Raw genomic sequence first — 21,193 nt, 5'->3', positions numbered from 1 at the left:
CTCTGGAAATAAAAAGTACCGGGACTGCAGTTGTTACTGGGGATGGATAACTACAACGTGCTCAGCAAGGACCTCCCATTGTTTTTCCCAAGGCAGCGGCATGCTCTGCCCCTTTGTTGTCCATACTGAAGCTTTGTGACAAATGGCTCCTGACAGCACTACTGGCCACTTTGTGCTGAAACATGGACAGTTGGAAAAGCAACCAAGAAAGGTGAAAAGCTAACAATAAAACTGGTCAGGATTCCTGAGTTTAAACCTGATCATTCCACCATGTCGACAATATGTGGAAAGAGTGTTCTACCCACCACCTTGAATCCAAGGTTACGATAGCTTTCTAGACACCTTGGCATGGCTTGCTCCAACTCTCCTCTTTTTGTTCAGTCTTTGCAGTACCTGTCCCTGCCGGTCTCCGGGTGCCCCTCGTTACAGGTCAGCTCCACACCAAGGGGAGGAGCTACTTGCCAGGGTCTGTCCCCAACATCACGGTCCCACAGCCCAGTGGCCAGCAGCACTGCCCTCCTGGGAACCAGAGAAGATCCTGATCACTGTGTTTTGTGCCGTGTGAGTGCCATATCCAAAAAGATGACTGGTGGACCCCAGAAATGGATATATTTGATTGGCTTCAGTCTTATCTGTCTTAAAATGGTGAGTTAATCATTCCAGCTACCTGTGACTATTTAGAGGAAAAAAGAAACATTCATTACCTTTCACTTTTGGGGGGTTTGGGGGTATCTTGGGATGAGATAGAAATCAAAATAGTTTGGGATCATGGTAAGCTTGTAGATGTTTGTGCGTTTGAAATTTAATGCGCTATACTAGAGAGAGAAAACAAGATTTTCATTATATTTTAAGAAAAAAAGATTCCTGAAAAATCTGTCAGCAGCTTCTGACTTAGTTCAAAAGGCAGATTCAAAGGAAAAAATGAAATAGTAATGTGATCTGCCTCCAGCCTCCAAGTTCTATTTCGGGTGCTTCGTGGTAGATCTGAGCGTTGAGAAATGATTTGTGCAGCTGCATTCTCATGTGGGCTGAAAGACTGCTCACATTGTGTACAAAGTGTTAGGATTAATTTATTACTGCTCTCATTTATGTTTTGCATTTGCCCAAATGGTGTTTTTCTTTATGGTTCTAATTTTTTTTAAACTTTCTTTTTCAGGTCACTTCGGCAAAAACAGGTAAAATTTTAAATTTTCAGATGCGCAATATTTGAGTTGCTATTGTTAATTCATGGGGCTACCCTGAGATAGAAAGGCTATAGAAAGGCTATAGAAAGGGGGGCGGGAGGGGCGTGGGGGGGGAGGGGTACTTTGTCTGAACACTCACACTGGGTGCTGACCGCTGTACCAAGTGCTGGGAAGATGATAACTGGTAAGATAAATAAATAGATCAAACTTAGAAATCCGCGCAGTGTCGACCCATTGAGTCTTCCTGCCATGTAGATTCATATAGCCGTGCATTTACCCAGAACACACCGCTAGCTGTAGTAAAATATCACAATGATTATCATTCCAAATGAAGTAAAGTCCAAATCACCAATAGTGCAGAGTCTAATTTATAGGACTCTTCTTATTTGTCTTCTGGGGAATTAGAGGAGAAAACTAAAGCTGGTATGTGTGATGAAAATGTCAAGATTCTCTAATCAGGAATGCTTCTAAAACGGCATGCTTAAAACATAGACTAGGGTGAGGCAGTGCTGAAAGGGGCTTTCTTTTAAAAAAATCGCTCTCCGCTGTTCTTGAAGAAAAGAATAAAGGCAACAGCCTCTCCTAGCTCATACATTCTAGAAATCTAAGTCCTCAGAATGGAAATTTATATTCAAGGGGACTTAGATTATCTGTAGGAACCAGATAATATCAATTGTATAACCAAAAAACTCTCAGTGTTTCAAATAAATGAATAAATATCTTTTTAAAAGAGTTGATGTAAATCTATGATTGAACTATAAAATTTCATAAAATCCATAGATAAGTGGTAGGATTTTTTAAATTATTGTTTCCTGCTTTATTTTTATTTCTTTATCTTATTGTTTAAGATTTTATTTATTAATTCATTCATTTGAAAGGCCAAATGACAGAGACAGAGAGATTTTTTTTCATCCACTGGTTTATGTTTGGGGCATAATGTTTGGGGCATAATGTTTATGTTTGGGGCAAATGCCAGCATCAGTCAGGGATGGGCCAGACTGCAGCCAGGAGCAGGAACTCTGTTGTGGTTTCCCACATGGATAATAGGGACCCAAGCACTTGGACCGTCCACTGCTGCCTCCCAGGCACATTAGTAGGAAGCTGGATTGGAAGCAGAAACAGAACTCAGTCCCAGGCACTTGGATATGGGATGTAGCGCCCCAGGCTTAATACGCTAAACAACACCTGCCCCCACTGATCTTATTCTTAAGAGGCCTCCAGGATTGGCCAGGAAGTTCTGGGAAAGATGGTTTGGCCCTGTACAATATGATTTTTTTCTAAGTGACCTTTGGGTGGACAAAATCTAGCTCTGCTCTCTCACAAGGTCCCAGTGCACAGAGGACACACTGTGCTCCCTGAAGGGACTCCTCTCAGTCCCCACGGCCCGCGCTTGGCTCTGGAGAGATGGGCTCAGGCTGAGACAGTGATGACACTACTAACTGACGCAGCCTGGCTTCTCGGAGGATGGTGTGTGTTTTAGTTATACTGTGTAGAAGGTTCCACTTGGTTAAGGGGGAGGTGGATCTTCTCGGGGCTATGGCCTTGCCTGTTTATCCGTGGCTGACCTCTGGGGCCCCACGGACTAATTCGGGTTTCTTTGAGTTGGTGGATTGCACAGATGCTGAGAATCAAAGGGTTTCACTTTTGACAGATCTGAGCAGTTGCTTGCACACCTAGGGAATGTTTTCTCTTTCATCAATCCAGTGAGTAGGCTGAACTTGGAAAGAGGAACAGTGAGGAACTGCTGCTACCTTATGGAGTCTGACACTTGTCACTCAAGCTTCGCATCTCTCATAGGGGAACATTGATGCAGGGGGATCTGCTTCTGTGGCTGGTGCTGGGCAGAACGCGCCCTAGAACCCAGTGTAAAAACAGGAAATCCATCTCTCCCGCCACGTGTGCCCAGACTCCCTGGCATCTTGCGGTTCCTGGCACCCTCCAGGATGGTGCCATTCCTAACCCACCAAAACTTGTTTGGTGTACACACACACATACACACATATACACACACATGCACGCTTTCGAAGTGCCCCTGCATGCACTACCTCACTTACTGTTTACAGTAACCCTGGAATGTAGGTATCTTATGTTTCTTTTTTCTTTTTTTTTTTTTTTTTTTTTTTTTGACAGGCAGAGTGGACAGTGAGAGAGAGAGACAGAGAGAAAGGTCTTCCTTTGCCGTTGGTTCACCCTCCAATGGCCGCCGCGGCCGGCGCACCGCGCTGATCCGATGGCAGGAGCCAGGAGCCAGGTGCTTTTCCTGGTCTCCCATGGGGTGCAGGGCCCAAGCACCTGGGCCATCCTCCACTGCACTCCCTGGCCACAGCAGAGGGCTGGCCTGGAAGAGGGGCAACCGGGACAGAATCCGGCGCCCCGACCGGGACTAGAACCCGGTGTGCCGGCGCCGCTAGGCGGAGGATTAGCCTAGTGAGCTGCGGCACTGGCCTGGTATCTTATGTTTCAAAGCACATTCCTAGGCTATATGGGTATTATTAATACTCCATATTTCTTGAGGGAGAAGACTGAGGCTGGAAGGAGTTAAATGACTTGCACGTGTTCATACACCAAAGTGAGGAGCAGAGCCAGGGCTCAAACCCAGGGCTCCTGAAGCCAAATCCTTCGTGACTTCCCCACCACACAGCCTTGAGTTTCGTTCTGCTTACTCTGGCTTCCTGGGCGATGACATGAGCCTTTCCAGGCTTGCGTCAATAGGGTCGGGTTTTTCCTTTGATGGTTATTTATCCCTTTTCATCTACTTGAAAAGCAAAGCAACAGAAAGGGGGAGAGACAGAAAGTGATCTTCCATCCAGTGGTTCACTCTCCTAAATGCCAGCAACAGCCGGGAGCTGGGCCAGGCTGAAGCCAGGAGCCAGGAACTCAATCCAGGTCTCCCATGTCGGAGACAGGAACCGAAGCACCTGGGTCACATCTGCTGCCTCCAAGGAGTTAGATCAGAAGTGGAGCAGCTGGTTCGAGTCCCGCTCTCTGCTATGGCCTGGGAAAGCTGTAGAGGAGGGCCCAAGTCCTTGGGCCCCTGCACCCACGTGGGAGACCTGGAAGAAGCTCCTGGCTCCTGGTTTCAGATCGGTGCAGCTCCAGCCGTTACAGCCTTCTGGGGAGTGAACCAGTGGATGGAAGACCCCCTGTCCTCTGCCTCTGCCTCTCTGTAACTCTGCCTTTCAAATAAACAAATAAATCTTTTAAAAAAAAAAAAAAAAAGTAGGGCAGCTGGGGCTTCAACCAGCATTCCAATCTGGGATGTGGGTTTCCCAAGTGGCGACTTAACCCAGGGCGGAGTCACAGTGCTGTCCCCGGTCAGTTTTGGGGAGTCTGCAGGCCCTGTGACTGGCCTGTGGGGAGATAGTCCACGTCCCTTCATCCTTCCAGATGCCTTTAAGACCACTGCCCACTGTACCTCCAGGCTTCTACGGAGAAGGCTGATTTGACTGTCATTGCCCCGGGGAGTTCATCGTTCCAGGGAGCAGGACTGGCTGACCTGGGCACGAGAATAGGCTGGGGACAGAGGAGACAGCATTGAGAGGCACTAGAAAGAGAGGACAGAAGGCAGAGCAGAGGACAAACCTTGGGGGAGAGAAGAAGGACGTGTGGGCGGGATGCAAGGGGGGCCCCCGCCAGGCTTTCTCTTCTGCAGGGGCCCCGGCGACAGGCGCTCTCCCTGCAGAACCCGCTGCCCTTGGCCAACGGCTCTCAAGCCCGCAGCTTACCCCCACCAGCTGTAACCGTCCTAATTTTCTTTCGACGGCAACAGAGACAGTCCCGGGTGATGTTCAAAGAATGTCTGGCCAGCGCACAGTGGAGACTTTGTTCATTTTTGCAGCATGCTTCTTTCTGAGAGGCCGCCAGGTCCAGTTCCCCAGGAATCTTGGTGCAGAAAGAGAAGGTTGTCTGTGTCAGGCCCATGGGGTTCCAGCTGAGGAGGGGGCAGGAGGGGGGGAGCGGGTACTGGCAATCTCACTTCTGTGTCTACCCTTTCTTCCTCTTTGCCCTGTGGTTTTGTTCATTTGTTTTGCCCTTTAGTTTTGAATTTGACATCCGGTGATTTTTTAACCAGCAAATGGAGTATATTAAACATAAAAGGCCAAGTGTGGATTTCAGACTTAAAACCCAGCTGTGTTTATTTGATCTTTTCTTCTGCTTGGACATTTCTGTGGCTGTGGTTTTTGTAAGATAATAAATCAGGACTACCATGCTCTGTCTCCCAAAGTATAGATGCACCTTGCTTAACTTGTGATGTAAGCATCTGCCATATCCCCTGGCAAATCACATCCCAGCCTGCCTGAGGGACCCCAGCATCTCATTCCTATGCCGAGGCTGATGTTTTGATAGAGGAAGGAAGAAACGGGTTTATCTTTATTTTATAGAAGAATCTAGAATTTTTTTTCACTCTGTCAACAGGAAAGAAAGTGTTGCAGAGCAATTATAACAAAGCTCTCAGCTCTCCTTCCTCCACCCAATTAAATGCCATTGAGCGATGTGCAGAGCACAGGAGAGAGTGACCCCTGCTGCGAGCAGAGGCCGGGGTGAAGCAGGTCCGGCTGGAGCTGGGGCGGCACAGGTGTAACAGGGAGCAGAGATCAGGGGCAGGGGAGCCTGGGAAACCCACAGCAATCAAGCTGGAATAGAATTCTCTGGAATAAAACCCCTCCACTATCCCCCCTCCTCTCAGAGTTCTTTCCCACAATCACTTCCCACTCGTAGGTGACTCTTCTAAAAGTACAAAAAGTGTGAATTATCCCCCAGGCAACCGGGGAAAAGCTCTCTGAAATCCTAGCCCTGAATGAGCGGTTGGAGCTGGCCTCTCCTTTGCTCTGTTTTCCCTTGGTCTGAAAACTTGGGCGGAGCTGTGTCTGGAGGAGGGCACGAGCACGACTGAGACTGAAAAGTAAACCAATGGAAGGAGCGATTCTTGCAGGTCTCCTGGCTGATGCACATTGGCCATCTCTCTTTCAGCTCCTGAAATACCCACGATTGATCAGGCGTATTCCAAAATCAGCAACAGTATCACCGTAGAATGGGCTACAGTGCCTGGGGCCACCAGTTACCTGCTCACCGCCAAAGACGGGGACACGGTCATTGAAACCATGGTGGCCAGTTCCCCCGGCACTGTGACCGGCCTGAAGGCTGCAACCCTGTACCAAATCACCGTGAGATCCATCAGTGCTGCTGGGAGAAGCCAGGCGTCACCTCCAACGCAGGCAAAGACAGGTAGCTGGATGTTCACGCCCTCTGAGTGCTTACCCGTGACCCAGAGCCATTCTACTGGTTCTGCAGATGCGTACTGTAATTTAGTGTTCCCCTAGTGAATCGGATGCAGGGCTCATAAGTGAAAACCACCAAATAATGTTTTGGGGAACTCAGATAGCTGTGGAGGCGATGGCACTTAAATGCCAGATGCTTCGCCTGGGGAAATAAAACCTGTTTCTGGGCTTCTTTCAAATCATCTCTGCTTTTATTTTTTCTTTTAGTTTTATTATTTTAATTCACTTATTTGAAAAGCAGAGTGACAGAGAGAGATGTAGAGACACAAAGATCTTCCATCCACTGGTTCACTCCCCCAAATGCCTGCAACAGTTAGGGCTGGACCGGCAGGAAGCTGGGAGCCTCCATCCTTGTCTTCCACATGAGTGGCAGGAAACCAAGTTCATCTGCTGCCTCCTGGGCACATTAGCAGGAAGCTGGATCAGAAGCAGAGGCGGGACTTACTCCCAGGCACTCCAATATGGGATGCAGGCAACCTGAGCAGCAGCTCAGCCCACTGCAGCATAACAATTGTGCTGGATCCCCGAGTTTAAATCTCTAGAGAAGGAATTGCTCTTTGTAACCATCCACACAGAGAACATATAGAAAGGATCTGCTGCACATGAACCACTGGGTATATATGGTTATTTTTTAAAGATTTATTTATTTATTTGAAAACCAGAGTTCTACAGAGAGAGAAGGAGAGGCAGAGAGAGAGAGGTCTTCCATCCGCTGGTTCACTCCCCAGCTTAACCCGCTACGCCACAGTGCCGGCCCCTGGGGTATATATGTTAAAAACATTTGGAATCTGTTTGGTAAAGTTGTACCTAAGCCTATTTCTGAAAAGTTATGTATGCATGATAATAGAAAAAAATCATCATTTTCCCCATTTACTTGTATTCTGATTACAAGGATGCTTCATCTAATCTCTTACTCCCGGTTGAAGGAGTGCCCAAGATTTAATTTCTCTTCTGTTTCCCATCCCTCTGCCAAGACATTTGTGATTAATGAACACTTAAATAGCAATGATTTCATGGAACTCTGCCATGAACCCTTTTAACAAGTAAATAATTATTTTGTAATATGAACAATCAACCTCAGTGTACTTAACTCCTGAATTCAAGTTATCCTCTGTTGAACTTGCATGGCACAAACACACATGTTCCTGTCTTTCTTAGTGTTGGCTGCACCAATTCTAGAAGTAAGTTCTCCAAGCCCAGACTCTATTCTTGTGCAGTGGGAAGCTGTCTGTATGGCGATCGGATTCTCCGTGTCTCTCATGCGAGCCAATGGCTTGGGTAGAATATGGAAGGAGAACACCACCAATACCTCCTTGACATTCAGCGGCTTGGAGGCCGGCACTCTCTACACCATAAAGGCCTATGCGTGGAATGCCAACGGAGTCCCTGGGGACGACTCCACCTGCAATCAGAGAACAAGTAAGGATTTCTCAGCTCAGCCTCCGTCTGCCGTGTGGTTAACGACAGGGGTTGTGCATTGTAGCCAGCAAGAGCGGTGTTAAGTGATAAGGACAGACTGGCTGGTAGCAGCTGTCTAAAATTATTAGGAAGTTATTTATAGTGCCTGACTATTCCTCCTCCGTAGTTTGAACACCAGCGCGTGTATAAATGCTATTCAGACTGCCCAGAGCCAGCAGCTCCCTCTCTGCCACCCAACTCCAATTCAGCACAGACACGCGCCACCTTCCAGAAGGGAGTGGTCCTTGTTAGCTTTCCCAGACACACCTCGTCCCCTTCTAGGTTTAGATCAATAATATAAATCAAAAGAATCAGGTCATTCAAGGACTCTGTTTGGCAGGCAGTTGGTGTGACTCAGCCTCGAGCTGGCGGTCCCAGGGATGCAGCAGCACCCGGGGCAGAGTTCCCGCTGTCGCCGCACTCCCTGATGGGAATCAGTGCTTCACGTCCATTCCCAAAGGCCCACACCCAGGACTGTGGCCCTCGTGGGCTTCCTGTGACCTCTCCTCTTGATGTGGCCTGAGAAGTGGGAGAGCAGCACACGGTGTAGCTGTGGGCACGAGTGTGTGTGTGTGTGTGTGTGTGTCTGTGAGCGAGCATGTGTGATCCCGGGGTTACCCTGGTCAAGGGAGCCTGCAATCTAATTACTGAAAGTCCAAACTGAGCTCCTGGAGGGAGCCCAAAGAATGAGAGGGGACCAGGGGTTGGGAGGGAGGGATCAAGAGGAGGAGGAGAGAGAGGAAGAGAGAGAGACAGGCTTTTCTTCTCTTGAGTCCAAGCAAGCTGCCCACTGCTGATGTTGCCTATGTGGAAGCCAGACCCTCACCAAGCAGATCAACTGTTTTATTCCTTGAGGAGATGGGGAGGGGGGAGGGGAAGGGAAAGGATGGAGAGAGATCAGAATGTTTTCTTCAGCTTTCTGGAAGTGTGGAGGGAAATGGAAGCCCCACTGACTATGGGGCCAACACAGAAACACAGGGAGAAGAGAAGGGTTTGCCTTCTGTAATACCTCTCTAGAGAGGACTCAAGCAAGTAGCCCGCAGGGATCGGTGACGGGCTAGCTGAATGAGGATGCCTGTGCCAGCCAGCATCTCCCTGGGCCTTTTCCTAGGCTGCCTTTCTTTCTTCCTTCCCTCCTGCTCCACTTCTTCCCACCAACATTTATTGAGGACCTACTATGTGCTGGACAGAGGGAACACAAAATCAAATAGGACATGATCTCTACCCTTACAGAACTACTTGTGTCCAAGGAGACACCGAAGTGCAAATCCTTGGTTACAGTTCAGTGTAACAAGTGCTTTGCTGGAAGGCTGCACTGGCCCAGGGTGGTCTGGAAGGGAACAATCCAATCAGGCTCAGGGGGAGACAGTCGTGGCCTAAGGATGACCGGCTTCCTGAAGCCTTCTTCTTCATTTGTTTCCCCACGTTTTAAAATTTTAGGAGGGTGGGCATTTTTACCCAGCTGTTAAAGACACCAGTTAAGATGCAGAGGTCCCACATTGGAATGCCTGGGGTTGAGTCCCTGATTCCAGCCTCCCGCTAATCAGAGCCTGAGAGGCAACGGTGATGGCTCAAGTACTTAGGTCCCTGCCATCCATACAGACTGGATTCCCAGATTCACACCCCACATACCCTGCCCCTAACCACTGCAGGCATTTGGTGAGAGCTCTCTGTCTCTCTGCCTCTCAAATAAATTATAAAGACATCATTTTAAAAAAGATATTTTATTTATTTGAGTGGCAGAGAGGGAGAGACAGAGAGAGAAAGAGAGACAATCTTCACCTACTGGTTCACTTCCCCCAAGTAGTCACAATGACTGGGGCTAGGCCAAGCCAAAGCCAGGAACCTGGAGCTCCACCCTGGTCTCTCGCTTGGGTGGCAAGTGCCAAAATACTTGGGCCACATTACACTGCTTTCCCAGGTTCATTATCAGAGAGCTGGATCAGAAGTGGAGCAGCCAGGACTCAAAACAGTGCTCATGTGGGATGCTGGCATTGCAGATGGCAGCTTAACTGGCTGTGTCACAACACCAACCCCTAACTAATTTTTTTTTAAGTGTTAGAGTTTGTGTTTAGTTTCTGTATTAGTTTGTTAGGGCTTTCTTAACAAAGGACCATAAACTGGGTGACTTAAGTAACAGAAATTTATTGGTTCTGGGGGCCCTTATATCTGAAATCAAGATGTTGGCAAGGTTGGTCCTTCTGGGGGCTGTGAGAAAAGGTCTGTTCAGGTCTCTGTCCTTGGCTTGTAGATGCCATCTTCATGGGCCCATGGCATTGGTCGTGTGTGCCTATGTTTGTGTCCAAATTTCATCTTCTTTTTTCTAATTTTTAAAAATGTATTTGAAAGGCAGACAGTCAGAATGAGGAAGAAAGACATACACACACACCCAGAGATCTTTCTTCCATCAGCTCATTCCCCAAATTCCTGCCACATTCAGGACTGGGTCAAGCTGAAGTCAGGAGCCCAGAACTCAATCTGGGTCTCCCACATGGGAGACACGATCCAAGTACTTGAGCCATCACTAACTGCCTCCCAGAGTGTGCACTTGCAGGAAGTTGGAAACAGGAGCCAAGCTGAGACTTGAACTTTATATAGCATGCAGGCATCTAAGCAATATCTTAACCGCTGCACCACATGCTCATTCCCAGATTTTTTCTTATTTATAAGGCCATCAGTCATAATGGGTTAGGGCCTACCCTCATCTGAGCTAATCACATCTGCTATTTCCAAATAAGATCACATTCTGAAGGTAGAAAGGATTAGGATGTCAACACATGAATTCAACCCATAACACTCTCGCACTACTCTACCTGTTTTTCCTCATTCCAACATGAGGAAAAGCAGGTTGCCCTGAAACATTGAAAGCTACACCAGCCCGCTGTGGGTTCAGTGTTACCTCAGAGTAGGCTTGTCTCTGCAGACAAACTGACCATGCAGCAGAGGAAGGGAGCTGCCCAGAGAGCCTATGAGGGGACATGGCAGGTGCCTCCTTTGCAGAGAACAAGATGGGTCTCTGTGTCCTAAAACAGGGCCTTCCCTGTACCACAGAAGTGTCCAGAGGATGCTGGTCTCTGCTCACAGGTTGTCCAAGCAGTTTTCTAAGTCCTGCTATCCATCTTTATTACAGCACAGATCCCAAAGGAGCACTGAGGCCAATCTATAGGATAACTCTGAAGAAAGGGAAGCATATTTATAAGAAAGTGGAGAAGGGGTTGTGATGAAGCGTGTTAAGCTGCTACCTGTGACCTTGGCATCTTGCTCCGCTTCTGATCCAGCTTCCTGTTAATGACCCTGGATGGCAGGGGAAGATGACCAGAGTACCTGGACCCCTGCCACCCATGTGGGAGACCAGGATGGAGTTCCTGGCTCTTAGCTTCAACCTGGCCCAGACCTGGTTGTGATGGTCATTTGGGGCATGAACCGGGGTATGAAAGATTCTCCCTCCCCACTCTTTGTCTGTCTCTCTGTCTCTGTCTTTCTCTCTCTGTCTCTCCAATTCATTGCTTTACCTTTCAAATAAATAAGTCTTAAAAAAAAAAAAGAATGTAGACACCAAAAGACCGCCTTAAAGTATGATCACCACATTTGATACTTTCATTTGATCTAGAACGAAAAGAAAGTCGGCTCCTCTATAAAAAATTGTGACCTAAAGCTATTAAAAAGTCTTTGCTGGTGTTGAAAATAAAAGGATGCATTTAGTCTATTCAGCAATAATAGAAAAAATATGTAACACATCATTTGAGAGTAGCATAGCCACGTGACCTTTTTAGTCCTTCACATTTATAATTTTTTAAAATAAGATTTATTTATTTATTTGAAAGGCAGAGCTACAGAGAGGGAGAGACAGAAAGATCCCCCACTGCTTTCCCAGGCACATCAGCACAGAGCTGGAAGTGGAACAGCCAGGACTTGAACCGTTGTCCACGTGGGATGCCAACACCGCAGGCTGGGGCACTAACCTACTGCACCACAGCATCAGCCCCCACATTTATAATTTTATTTGAGTCTTTTAGTCATCTGTTAAGTAGCATATTCACGCATTCAAAATTCACATTTTTAGCACCTGTGCGTGTTAGGTACTGATCTTCCTACATCCATTTTATAGATGGGGAAAAATGTGAAGTGATTCAATGACACAGCCAAGGTCACAAAGCTAATGATGGGTTTGCATAGTCAGCAACAGGTGTGCTAACAGTTCCCAGGTACTTGTAGCACCGCTTCCTGCTTTCAACTCTTACCAGTGTCCAGCCATGGGGTACCCGATCCTCTGAGCTCAGCACTGTTGCTGGGCTGGGTCTCACTTGGACTCTTCCTGAGGCTACTACAACATCTTAATTGTTTCTCAAAAATGTAGGTCCTCGTGCCCCTGACCACGTCCAAGTCTCTTTTGATAGTGGGGCCCTGAAGGCATCTGTTTCATGGGCGCCGACGGAAGGCGCTTCCAACTACACAGTGATGGCGTCGAGTGAGAATTCAGAGCTGAGCTGCAGCACGACCCTCAGCTCCTGCACCATCTCTTCCCTCCGGTGTGGAACTGAGTACCTGGTTTCAGTTTTAGCAAGCAATGATGCTGGATCTAGCAAATCGCCTTCCGCGGTGACCCTGAAGACTGGTAGGTAAATAGGAGTGAGATTCCTGGAGGGCTGCCAAGTCACCAGGAGTACTATAAGGGAAGCAGAAAATCCCCAGCAATGTTCTAGAACACTCTAGAAGGAGTGAAATGCAAGCATTGAATTGGACATTTTGATGTGTTTGATTATTGTTGGGGGCCAGCATTGTGGTATGATAGGTTAAGCTTACGCCTGCGGCACCAATATCCTATATGGTTGCTAGTACATGTCCAGGCTGCTCCTCTTCCGATCTCTGCTTATGTCCTGGGAAAGCAGTAGAAGATGGCCCAAGTCCTTGGGCCCCTGCGCCCACATGGGAGATCTGGAAGAACCTCCTGGCTCCTGACTTCAAATTGGCCTAACTCCAGCTGTTGTGGTCATTTGGGGAGTGAACTAGTAGGTGGAAGACCTCTCTCTCTCTTTCTGTCTCCCTCTCTCTGTAACTCTGCCTCTCAAACAAATAAATGAATCTTAAAAAGAAAAATAATATTATTGATAGTGAAAGCAGATATTGTACACTGTGAAAAGCATTTCTTGGAACATTAAGAAGCCTGGCTCCTATTCCAGATCTCTTATATTTTTTTCTTTTTCATTTGTAAAGCTATAAAAATGCTAAGATTCAGTTTGTGTTATACAGCTGTCACTGTGAAGTGCTTGAACTCTTCCTTATGTCATGTTTCATGACCTAGGCATGATGGGAGCTACTTTTTAAGATAAAGATAGGTTATTTCTAGTCCTGAATGTCTTTAAGTAATTTCTCATTTTAACTTTTTTAAACAAGCTATTTGTTTATTTATCTAAAAGGCAGAGCAACAGAGAGGAGAGCAATACAGAGAGATCTTCCATCTGCTGCTTCATTCCCCAAAGGGCCACAATGGCCAGAGCAGTTCCAGACCGAAGCCAGGAGCCTGCAACTCCAGCCGGGCCTTCCATGCTGGTGGCGGGGGACCAAGTACTTGGGCCATCATTCACTGCACTCCCGGGCCACAGCAGAGAGCTGGTCTGGAAGAGGGGCAACTGGAACAGAATCTGGCGCCCCGACTGGGACTAGAACCCGGTGTGTGCCGGCGCCGCTAGGTGGAGGATTAGCCTATTGAGCCGCGGTGCCGGCCCCTAGATGATTTTAATGTGCAGTCAGCAGCAAGCGCAATTGAAATGTTCTGCACACCAACTGGTCCAGGATGTGTCCCAGTGGTTCGTGCATAACACAGTCATGATCACAGGAACGACCTTGATTTGCCAATAAAAGGACTGTGTCTAGACTGTGCTATGTGTTTTCTGGACCCAGAACTGTACAATATATCTTAGAAATAGTTCCATTAGAGATGCCTAAAAAATGTTAAAATCTTATGGCTTGAATGAATGAACTTCATTCCATCAGAAGACTTCATTCCATAGTGATACCGGATGAATGAGGCGCTGCCTTGGAACAAGGAAACAGGCGCTATTAACCAAGGTGCACTGTGCCCCTTTCTGGTGCAGTCTAGCAGTAACTGAGGTTGCTTTGAAGACATCTGCGAAGGCCTCCTCAGGGTGTTACCTTGTCCCTTGGCCGTGGCATGTGGTGTCTTACTGTTCTGCCCAGGCACGCCTGGAAGGATGTGATGGGCGTGAGAACATGTTCTGCCATCCGTGCGTGGAAGGCTGCAGTCAGGAGACTCCCTGAAGCTCTGCTTCACCATTCCCTGCAGGCCAGCGTCTCTGGATGGCATCAAATCTTTGAACAAATACTTTAACAACAAAAATCCCAGGTCTTAAAACAGCTGTACAACTGTGGTAGCCCATTCTTTATTTTTCTTTTTTTAAAGATTTGACAGGCAGGGTGAGAGAGAGAGGGAGAGACAGAAAAGAGAGGTCTTCCACCTGCTGGTTCACTCTCCAAATGGCCAAAACAGCCAGGGCTGGGGCTGGATGAGGCAGAATCCTGGAACCTGGAACTGGTCCCCTGTGTGAGTGGCAGGGGCCCAACTACATGAGCCATCCTCTGCTGCTTTCCAGGGCAGTAGCAGGGAACTGGATTAGAAGCAGAGCAGCAGGGGCTTGAACCGATGTTCCAATATGGGATGCCAGCATCACAGGCAGCAGCTTAATCTGCTGCGTCATAACTCTGGCCCCATGGTCCATTATCTCAAACAATGTTTCATATAACGAGAGACTTTGGACAGTTCATTAGAGTTTTTTGGTAGTGATTTGGACCCTACAGCATAGCCTTTGATTCTATACAGAAAACCAAATGCTGTGGCATGTAATTTTGCATGCCATGCACTAAATCCAACCCGTTCCAAAGGTCAAAGTTGCCTGTTTGAGTCGTCATGAAATCTTGCAGCAATGCAGAGAAAATTTCCTGCAGGAGTCTCACAACTGTTTATTATTGGTCATTTCCTAGTTGCCTGTGCACCTGCAAGAGTAATGATCCGGGAAGAGCCCCCTGGCCACCTATCTGTGGCTTGGTCCAATGTCGATCTGGGGGATTACTACGTGGCCTTTGTGAAGAGCGATGATGGCTTGGAAGTGCACTGCAACACATCCCTCACGCAGTGCAATTTCCCATCTGAGTGTGGCTTCACTTACTTTATCAGTGTTTTTGCCTATAACAAAGCAGGACAGAGTCCTCTGGGTGACATATTCAATTACACCACAGGTGAGTCGCATTTGGTGCCTGTAAAGGGAGATTTGCATTCCTGGGCTCCGCCGCAGGATGCATCACCTACTGCACTTCTGAACTTACCAACTGGAAGTCATCGTTAGGGCCAAGGTCAGAGAGAGAATCTCTCATCTCTCTTCTCCCAGTCTTACTGAGTAAGGAAATTTTGGTTTCATGGACCCAAGCTTAACAAAGTTTAGGAGTGAAAAGAAGGGGGGAAGGAAATGTAGTTACTCAACTTTGCTTTGAAAAACTGATACTCCCCCCCCCCCCCCCCACACACAAAGATCTGGTCACTATTCAGGCCTGGGCTGGATGCTGAAAGGGTTGCAGTCTCTGTTTCAGTTCCCTTTTCCCTGAGACTGAGGCGCAGAGATGCAATGACCCAGATGCTGCACGGTCCAGGGACTTGGGCTTAAGTCCTAACTTGACTACTAACTCACTTGTGCTGTGGATATGATGGTGTCCACCTGTCTAGTTCCTTAGTATCTTCCACTGCAAAATGGGACAAATAATAGTGAAAACATGAACGTGTGTAGGTCTTTGTCTGTTACAAAACACAGTGCAAATGTTTTTATCAGCATCATTATCTTTACTGTTAATGACTATTTGCCTCTGCTAGGCCTGGATCTTGCACTGGGCAGGGATTATGTCTTATTGAACTCCTTGTCTTCAGTGCTTATGATAGTGTGACCAACACAGGGGAGATGTTTGCTTTTTGAAGAATGAATAGATTGAGTGAGTTGAGATTAATCGACTACATTTACAGATAAGAATATTTTAATATAATTATATAAAATACTGGCTGGATATTATAATATATTTTATCAGGATAAGGGACTCAAATAATTGATGATGTTGGAATTTGGGGAAAGAGACTATTGCTAAGGTCTTAAGAACACAGAAAGGCCTTCCAGAGGAGTGGACTTGAACTGGATGTTAAGGATGCGTGGAACACAGGTGGGGCAAGAGCACTCCAGAGAGACTCCAGACTGAGTTAGACATTTGCCAGTGGAAGTCGTCCAGGTCTGTGCTAAGATTTAAGACAACTCCAGCTCCCCGCCCCGTCCCCTCCCCACCTCTGGCTTTTTCTGGTTTGGTGTCTGGAAAGAGTGACAGGACCTGACTAGCAAGACCGGCGTGACTTCGTCACGGAACAGGAGGGGAAAGGCTTTCTAGCAGAGGGGCCAGCCGTCCTCAAGGAGCACAGAAGTAAGGGCACACGTGGGTCACGGGGCGGCGCTGGGGGAGGCACAGGTGAACACTCAGTTTGTGATGGCGTCCAAGGTCGTGCTGAGGATTTAGCCTCTGTGCAGTAGGCGTTGAGCCAAGATTGGAACAGGACAGACGGTTACTGCAGTGGTTTCGGAGGGTAGTGGCAGAAGTCCCAGACGTGGTGAGGTCAGGACACAGTGCCACCTCTGGTGGCCTTGCCTCTGCACTGACCTTCACCCATTCCATCCCGGCTCCTGCTTTCAGCTCCTTGTTGTCCCAGTGACATCAACCCCGTGATGGTGTCCAGCGACAGAGTAGAGATTGTCTGGTCTCCTGTCCGTGGTGCCGAACTCTATGAAACCAAGGCTGTCGATGGATCCAATGTGGTTGAATGTAACGACACTGTTCCCGCGTGCACCCTGTCAGCTCTAGAGTGTGACACCAAGTACAACATCACAGTGTATTCACTCAGTGACATCCGGGGCAGCAATACATCCTGCACGGCCCAACCTATAACCACAGGTATGGTACTCCCAGCATATTATCACTGTGTCTGAAGGAGTCACCCCATCTGTGGCATTCAGCAAGGCCTACAGAATGGTTAACTCCATTAACCACTCTCATGGAGACCCCTAGGGTCCCTGCTGTGCCAAGGACAGGCAGAGGAGAAGGTGGAAGAGGAAAGCAGAAAAACAGGAAACAAAAGGGGAGACCATGGGGAGAATGGAAGATCTGCTAGTAGTTACCCCAGTCACTCGGTTCCTCCTCCTTGTGGGCTAAATGCATAGTCTGGTTAAAAGTAATGATGATCTCATTTGGGGGAGAAAAAAAAAACAGATTTAGACCAAATGGCACATGTGATATTTTTGACTCATGTTATTTCAATCAATAATCTAAAAAAATCTCTTAGCTCCTTGCAGTCCTGAAATAAAAAATGTTTCGAAGGATGCGTTCTCCATGATTAATGTGCACTGGCAATCCGTGAATGATGACGCTATCTACACTGTGACTGCCCAGGGGGAGAAAGGGCTGTACTGGTGCAGCAGCACGGGAGAGTCGTGTACCATGGGGGCCCTGCCCTGCGGCTCAGTGTTCTCTGTCACCGCTGTGGCAGAAACACAAGCAGGACGGAGCCTGCCCAGCTACAGTGTGCCCCTGGAAACGGGTACGTAACACCAACCTGAATATGGACTTCAGTTGGCGGGGGAACGTAGGAACGGATTCCAGCTATGAGCTTTCTTGCTTAATTTACCCTGAGATGGATACACGTGAAACTCAGGGGCCTTTCAAAGAGCCCAGTCTTCAAAAGCAAAATTGACAGCATTTTTACAGCGTCTGGGAAAATATCATGAAAAGACACTGGTATATTGGCATCAAGGGAGGGATAGGAGTCCGTTGACTCTGCAAAAACACTTCTGGGGATTCATTTTCCAATCTTTGAAAGCAGCTAACGAGTAACCAAATGAGCTGATTTATTATTTAATTTGTTGGCTCAGACCTTTCAAATCTTTCTCTAAAAATGCTGTCTGAATTTCAGTTTCCTAATTGGTAACTGGTCTCATAGAGTGGATATGAACATTAAGCCAACCTCACTTAATTCAATCAATCTTAATACCAAGTCAATTCTACTAACATTGATTTAATTAGCCTTGATATTAAGTTAATTTAAGTTAATGCTGCAAGGTGCTTAGCAAAGTGCCTGATGCATACACAGTAAGAGCCCCACAAAAGAAAAGTTACTGCTTCAAAGTGTAGTGAATGAACGCAATTTTGCAAATTGAGTAAAGCCTTTGGACATTGTCTTATCTTACATTCAATGAGACACAGCACTTTGAACTGTACAAGTTGAAACCCCTGGTGGGGAAAAAGCAGCAAAAAGGAGATAATACCAAATAGAAGGGCAATTCTAGATGTTTTATACCCTGTACAAGGGATTGCTGAAATGTTGAGATGGCTGTGGTACCTTAGGTGGCCAAGAAATCAAGCTTTTAGATCAGGGATGTAGCAGGAAATACACAAGAAGCAAACCACATTTCACTGCAAATGCTGCACAGGGTTGCACTGGGAGAAGAGATGAGGGCAACTGTTGCTTTAAAATTTGCACTTGGAATTACTCATGTTGGGGTCAGCAGAGGGTTTTTTAGTTTTCCTGAAAAAAAATAAATAAAGACTAGGGGAAACCTGCCGTTACTCCCAGCCAGTTGCTGCCCAGCCTTCTCAGGGAAAGCCCCCGGACACACAGTTGATATTACACAATGGAGCAGAGGGAAACACTTGATCAATCAGTGACACCTTCGGAAATTTAGAACATTTTAGAACAATTTAGAACACAAGAAAAATGCTCTCCTTGGTCATTTTTCACAAATTAACTTTCCATGAAAATAAATCCCTTCTTCTTCTCTCTCTCTATTTAAGTGCCATGCTGTCCAGTCGGTCTGACAGTGACTCAGGTTACCCAATCAGTTATCAATGTGAGTTGGACTATTGGGACCGTGGCCCAAACCTACCTGACAGTTCTTGAGTCGCAGACTGGACAGTCTAAGTGCCACACCCATCAAAACCACTGCCTCCTGGGATGCATCACCTGTGGGATCAATTACACAGTGGCATTAAAAGCAATCAGTGCCACTGGCTTGACTGCGGACTGTGCCTTCCAAAGCTATTCCTCTAGTAAGTGAATTCTCTTTTTCTTTTTCTTTTTTCTTTTTACTTATTTGAAAGTCAGAGTTATAGAGACAGAGCGGGACAGACAGGTCTTCCATCAGCTGGTACTGCCCAAATGGCCGCAACAGCCAGGGCAAAACTAAGACAACGCCAGTAGCCAGGAACTTCTTCCAGGTCTCCCACATGAGTGCAGGGGCCTAAGCACTTGAGCCATTTTCCGCTACTTTCCCAGGCACATTATCAGGGAGCTGGATCACCAGGACTCGAACTGGCACCCATACGGGATGCCGGCACTGCAGGGAACGGCTTTACCCACTACACCAGTACACCAGCCCCAGTAAGTGAATTCGAACTCCAGCTCCACGGCGTCAGTGAGGACCTGGCTATTCTAAATCCAATCATAAACCCTTCCTTCTTTTTTAAGACGTTGCATTTCCACCTAGCTTGCATTATACATTCAGATTACTTCCTAAGATGTTCACAGTTTTTCTCTGACTTAAAACCTCAGGGCTTCTGGGGCTTCTATTGGTAGCTGGTGAATGAATGCCCCTAGAGCAGGTTAGGATTCAGGTTTTCCAAAGGGCTGACACATGTCTTAAGACACAGCTGCCTGCAGCACAGAGTAACTCAGCCTAGCAGAGTACTCAGAAAGCATCTCACCGCACATTCTATTTGGTTCGCTTTTTTCCCCCATTCTCATTATTACTATGTTCCTAGCTCTCTCCCTTGATCCACTCCAGCTCTTTCTGTGGTTTCTTCCACAGACAGCGCAAAGCAGGGGAATATGGACAGTATTGTTCCTTGTTCGTCTCACAGGTGAACCATCAGGGGACAGCAGATGGAAGTGAAAGCAGTGCAGGGTTAGCAAGGAAGATTCCTATTTGTGACTGTAATCCACTAAGGCGGCTGCGGGAGCACTGTTTGGAAAGAAGCTCCTGGGGACGCTTTCTGGGCTGTAGGAGAAAGCGTATAAGCATCTGTTAGGTAGCTGTGCCCTGGGCGTGGGATGGAGTTGAACATCACTTTGGCATCCCAGCTGGGTGTCTAACTGAGACATGGCTTCTTATAACCTGTGTTGTCTTCTCTATCTCCTCATTGCTAAGAAAATAATAGGAATTTGAATGCTTTCCTAGAGGTGGATATTTGGCCCAGTGGTTAAGCTGTCCACATAGAAGTACTGGGTTTGGCCGGATTCTGTCCTGGTTGCCCCTCTTCCAGGCCAGCTCTCTGCTGTGGCCAGGGAGTGCAGTGGAGGATGGCCCAAGCTGCACCCCATGGGAGACCAGGAGAAGCACCTGGCTCCTGCCATCGGATCAGCGCGGTGCACCGGCCACGGCGGCCATTCGAGGGTGAACCAACAGCAAAGGAAGACCTTTCTCTCTGTCTCTCTCACTGTCCACTCTGCCTGTCCAAAAAAAAAAAAAAAAAAAAAGTACTGGGTTTGATTCCTGGCTGCTGACTCTCGATTCCTGCTAATGCAGACCCAGGGAGGAAGTGCTGATGGCTCAAATAATTGAGTTCCTGCCACCTGTGTGGAAGACCCAGATGAGTTCCTGGTTCCCAGTTTTGGCATCAGCCCAGGCCCAGCCATTGAGGGCATTTAAGGGGTGATCCAGCAAGTGGGAGTTTTCTCTCTGTCTCTCAAATAAATAAGTTAAGTTTAAGAAAAAATATCTCCCTAGCTCATCCCTCCAAGTTGTTTTGAGAATCAAAATACATCATAATATGAAATAACTTATAACATGCTGCACATGGGAAAGTTGGCTTTTTCTTTCTTTTGGTCTATTACTTCCATTAGATTCACTGCTAAAGTTCTCATCTGGCTAGGTGGTTCTATCAAGGCAGCCCGTTACTTATCTTTATAACTAAAAAAGATTCTTAAGGAATAAGTAAAAAAAAAAGAGCCTGATTATAGCAATTAAAAGTTATTTATTTATTTTATCTTATTGAAAGGAAGAGAAAGAGAGAGATCTCCATCTCTCAGTTCACTTCCCCAATACCTGCAAGAGTGGGACTGGGCCAGGCTTAATCCAGGGGCCAGGAACTCAAGCTAAGTCTCCAGTGTAGAAGACAGAGACCCAAGTACGTGAGCCATCACCTGGTGCTTCCCAGGATGCACATTAGCAAGAAGCTGAA

At 47.2% G+C, this 21,193-nt stretch overlaps 1 protein-coding gene across 4 annotated transcripts in view; it reads left to right on the top strand.

Annotated features, from left to right (window-relative positions):
- Nucleotides 1–336: 336 nt before the first annotated feature.
- FNDC7 (fibronectin type III domain containing 7) overlaps nucleotides 337–21,193 on the top strand; it is a 33,297-nt gene continuing 12,440 nt past the window's right edge. The window contains exons 1-9 of one of the 4 annotated variants that reach the window (XM_051856210.3): nucleotides 340–645; nucleotides 1,157–1,175; nucleotides 6,156–6,410; nucleotides 7,622–7,882; nucleotides 12,279–12,536; nucleotides 14,921–15,175; nucleotides 16,658–16,915; nucleotides 17,304–17,558; nucleotides 18,809–19,063. In XM_051856210.3, coding sequence (XP_051712170.2) covers nucleotides 349–645; nucleotides 1,157–1,175; nucleotides 6,156–6,410; nucleotides 7,622–7,882; nucleotides 12,279–12,536; nucleotides 14,921–15,175; nucleotides 16,658–16,915; nucleotides 17,304–17,558; nucleotides 18,809–19,063 — 2,113 coding nt within the window. In that variant the 5' untranslated portion in view covers nucleotides 340–348. Of the gene's footprint in view, nucleotides 646–1,156; nucleotides 1,176–6,155; nucleotides 6,411–7,621; nucleotides 7,883–12,278; nucleotides 12,537–14,920; nucleotides 15,176–16,657; nucleotides 16,916–17,303; nucleotides 17,559–18,808; nucleotides 19,064–21,193 lie in introns of all 4 variants that reach the window. The other 3 variants (XM_070077938.2, XM_089300246.1, XM_089300247.1) reach the window with 3 other exon arrangements.

The sequence above is a fragment of the Oryctolagus cuniculus genome, chromosome 7, assembly GCF_051225735.1.
Source record: "Oryctolagus cuniculus isolate XC-2025 breed Fujian yellow rabbit chromosome 7, ASM5122573v1, whole genome shotgun sequence".
Classification (NCBI taxonomy): domain Eukaryota; kingdom Metazoa; phylum Chordata; class Mammalia; order Lagomorpha; family Leporidae; genus Oryctolagus; species Oryctolagus cuniculus.
This window is presented reverse-complemented; position numbering and strand designations above follow the sequence as displayed.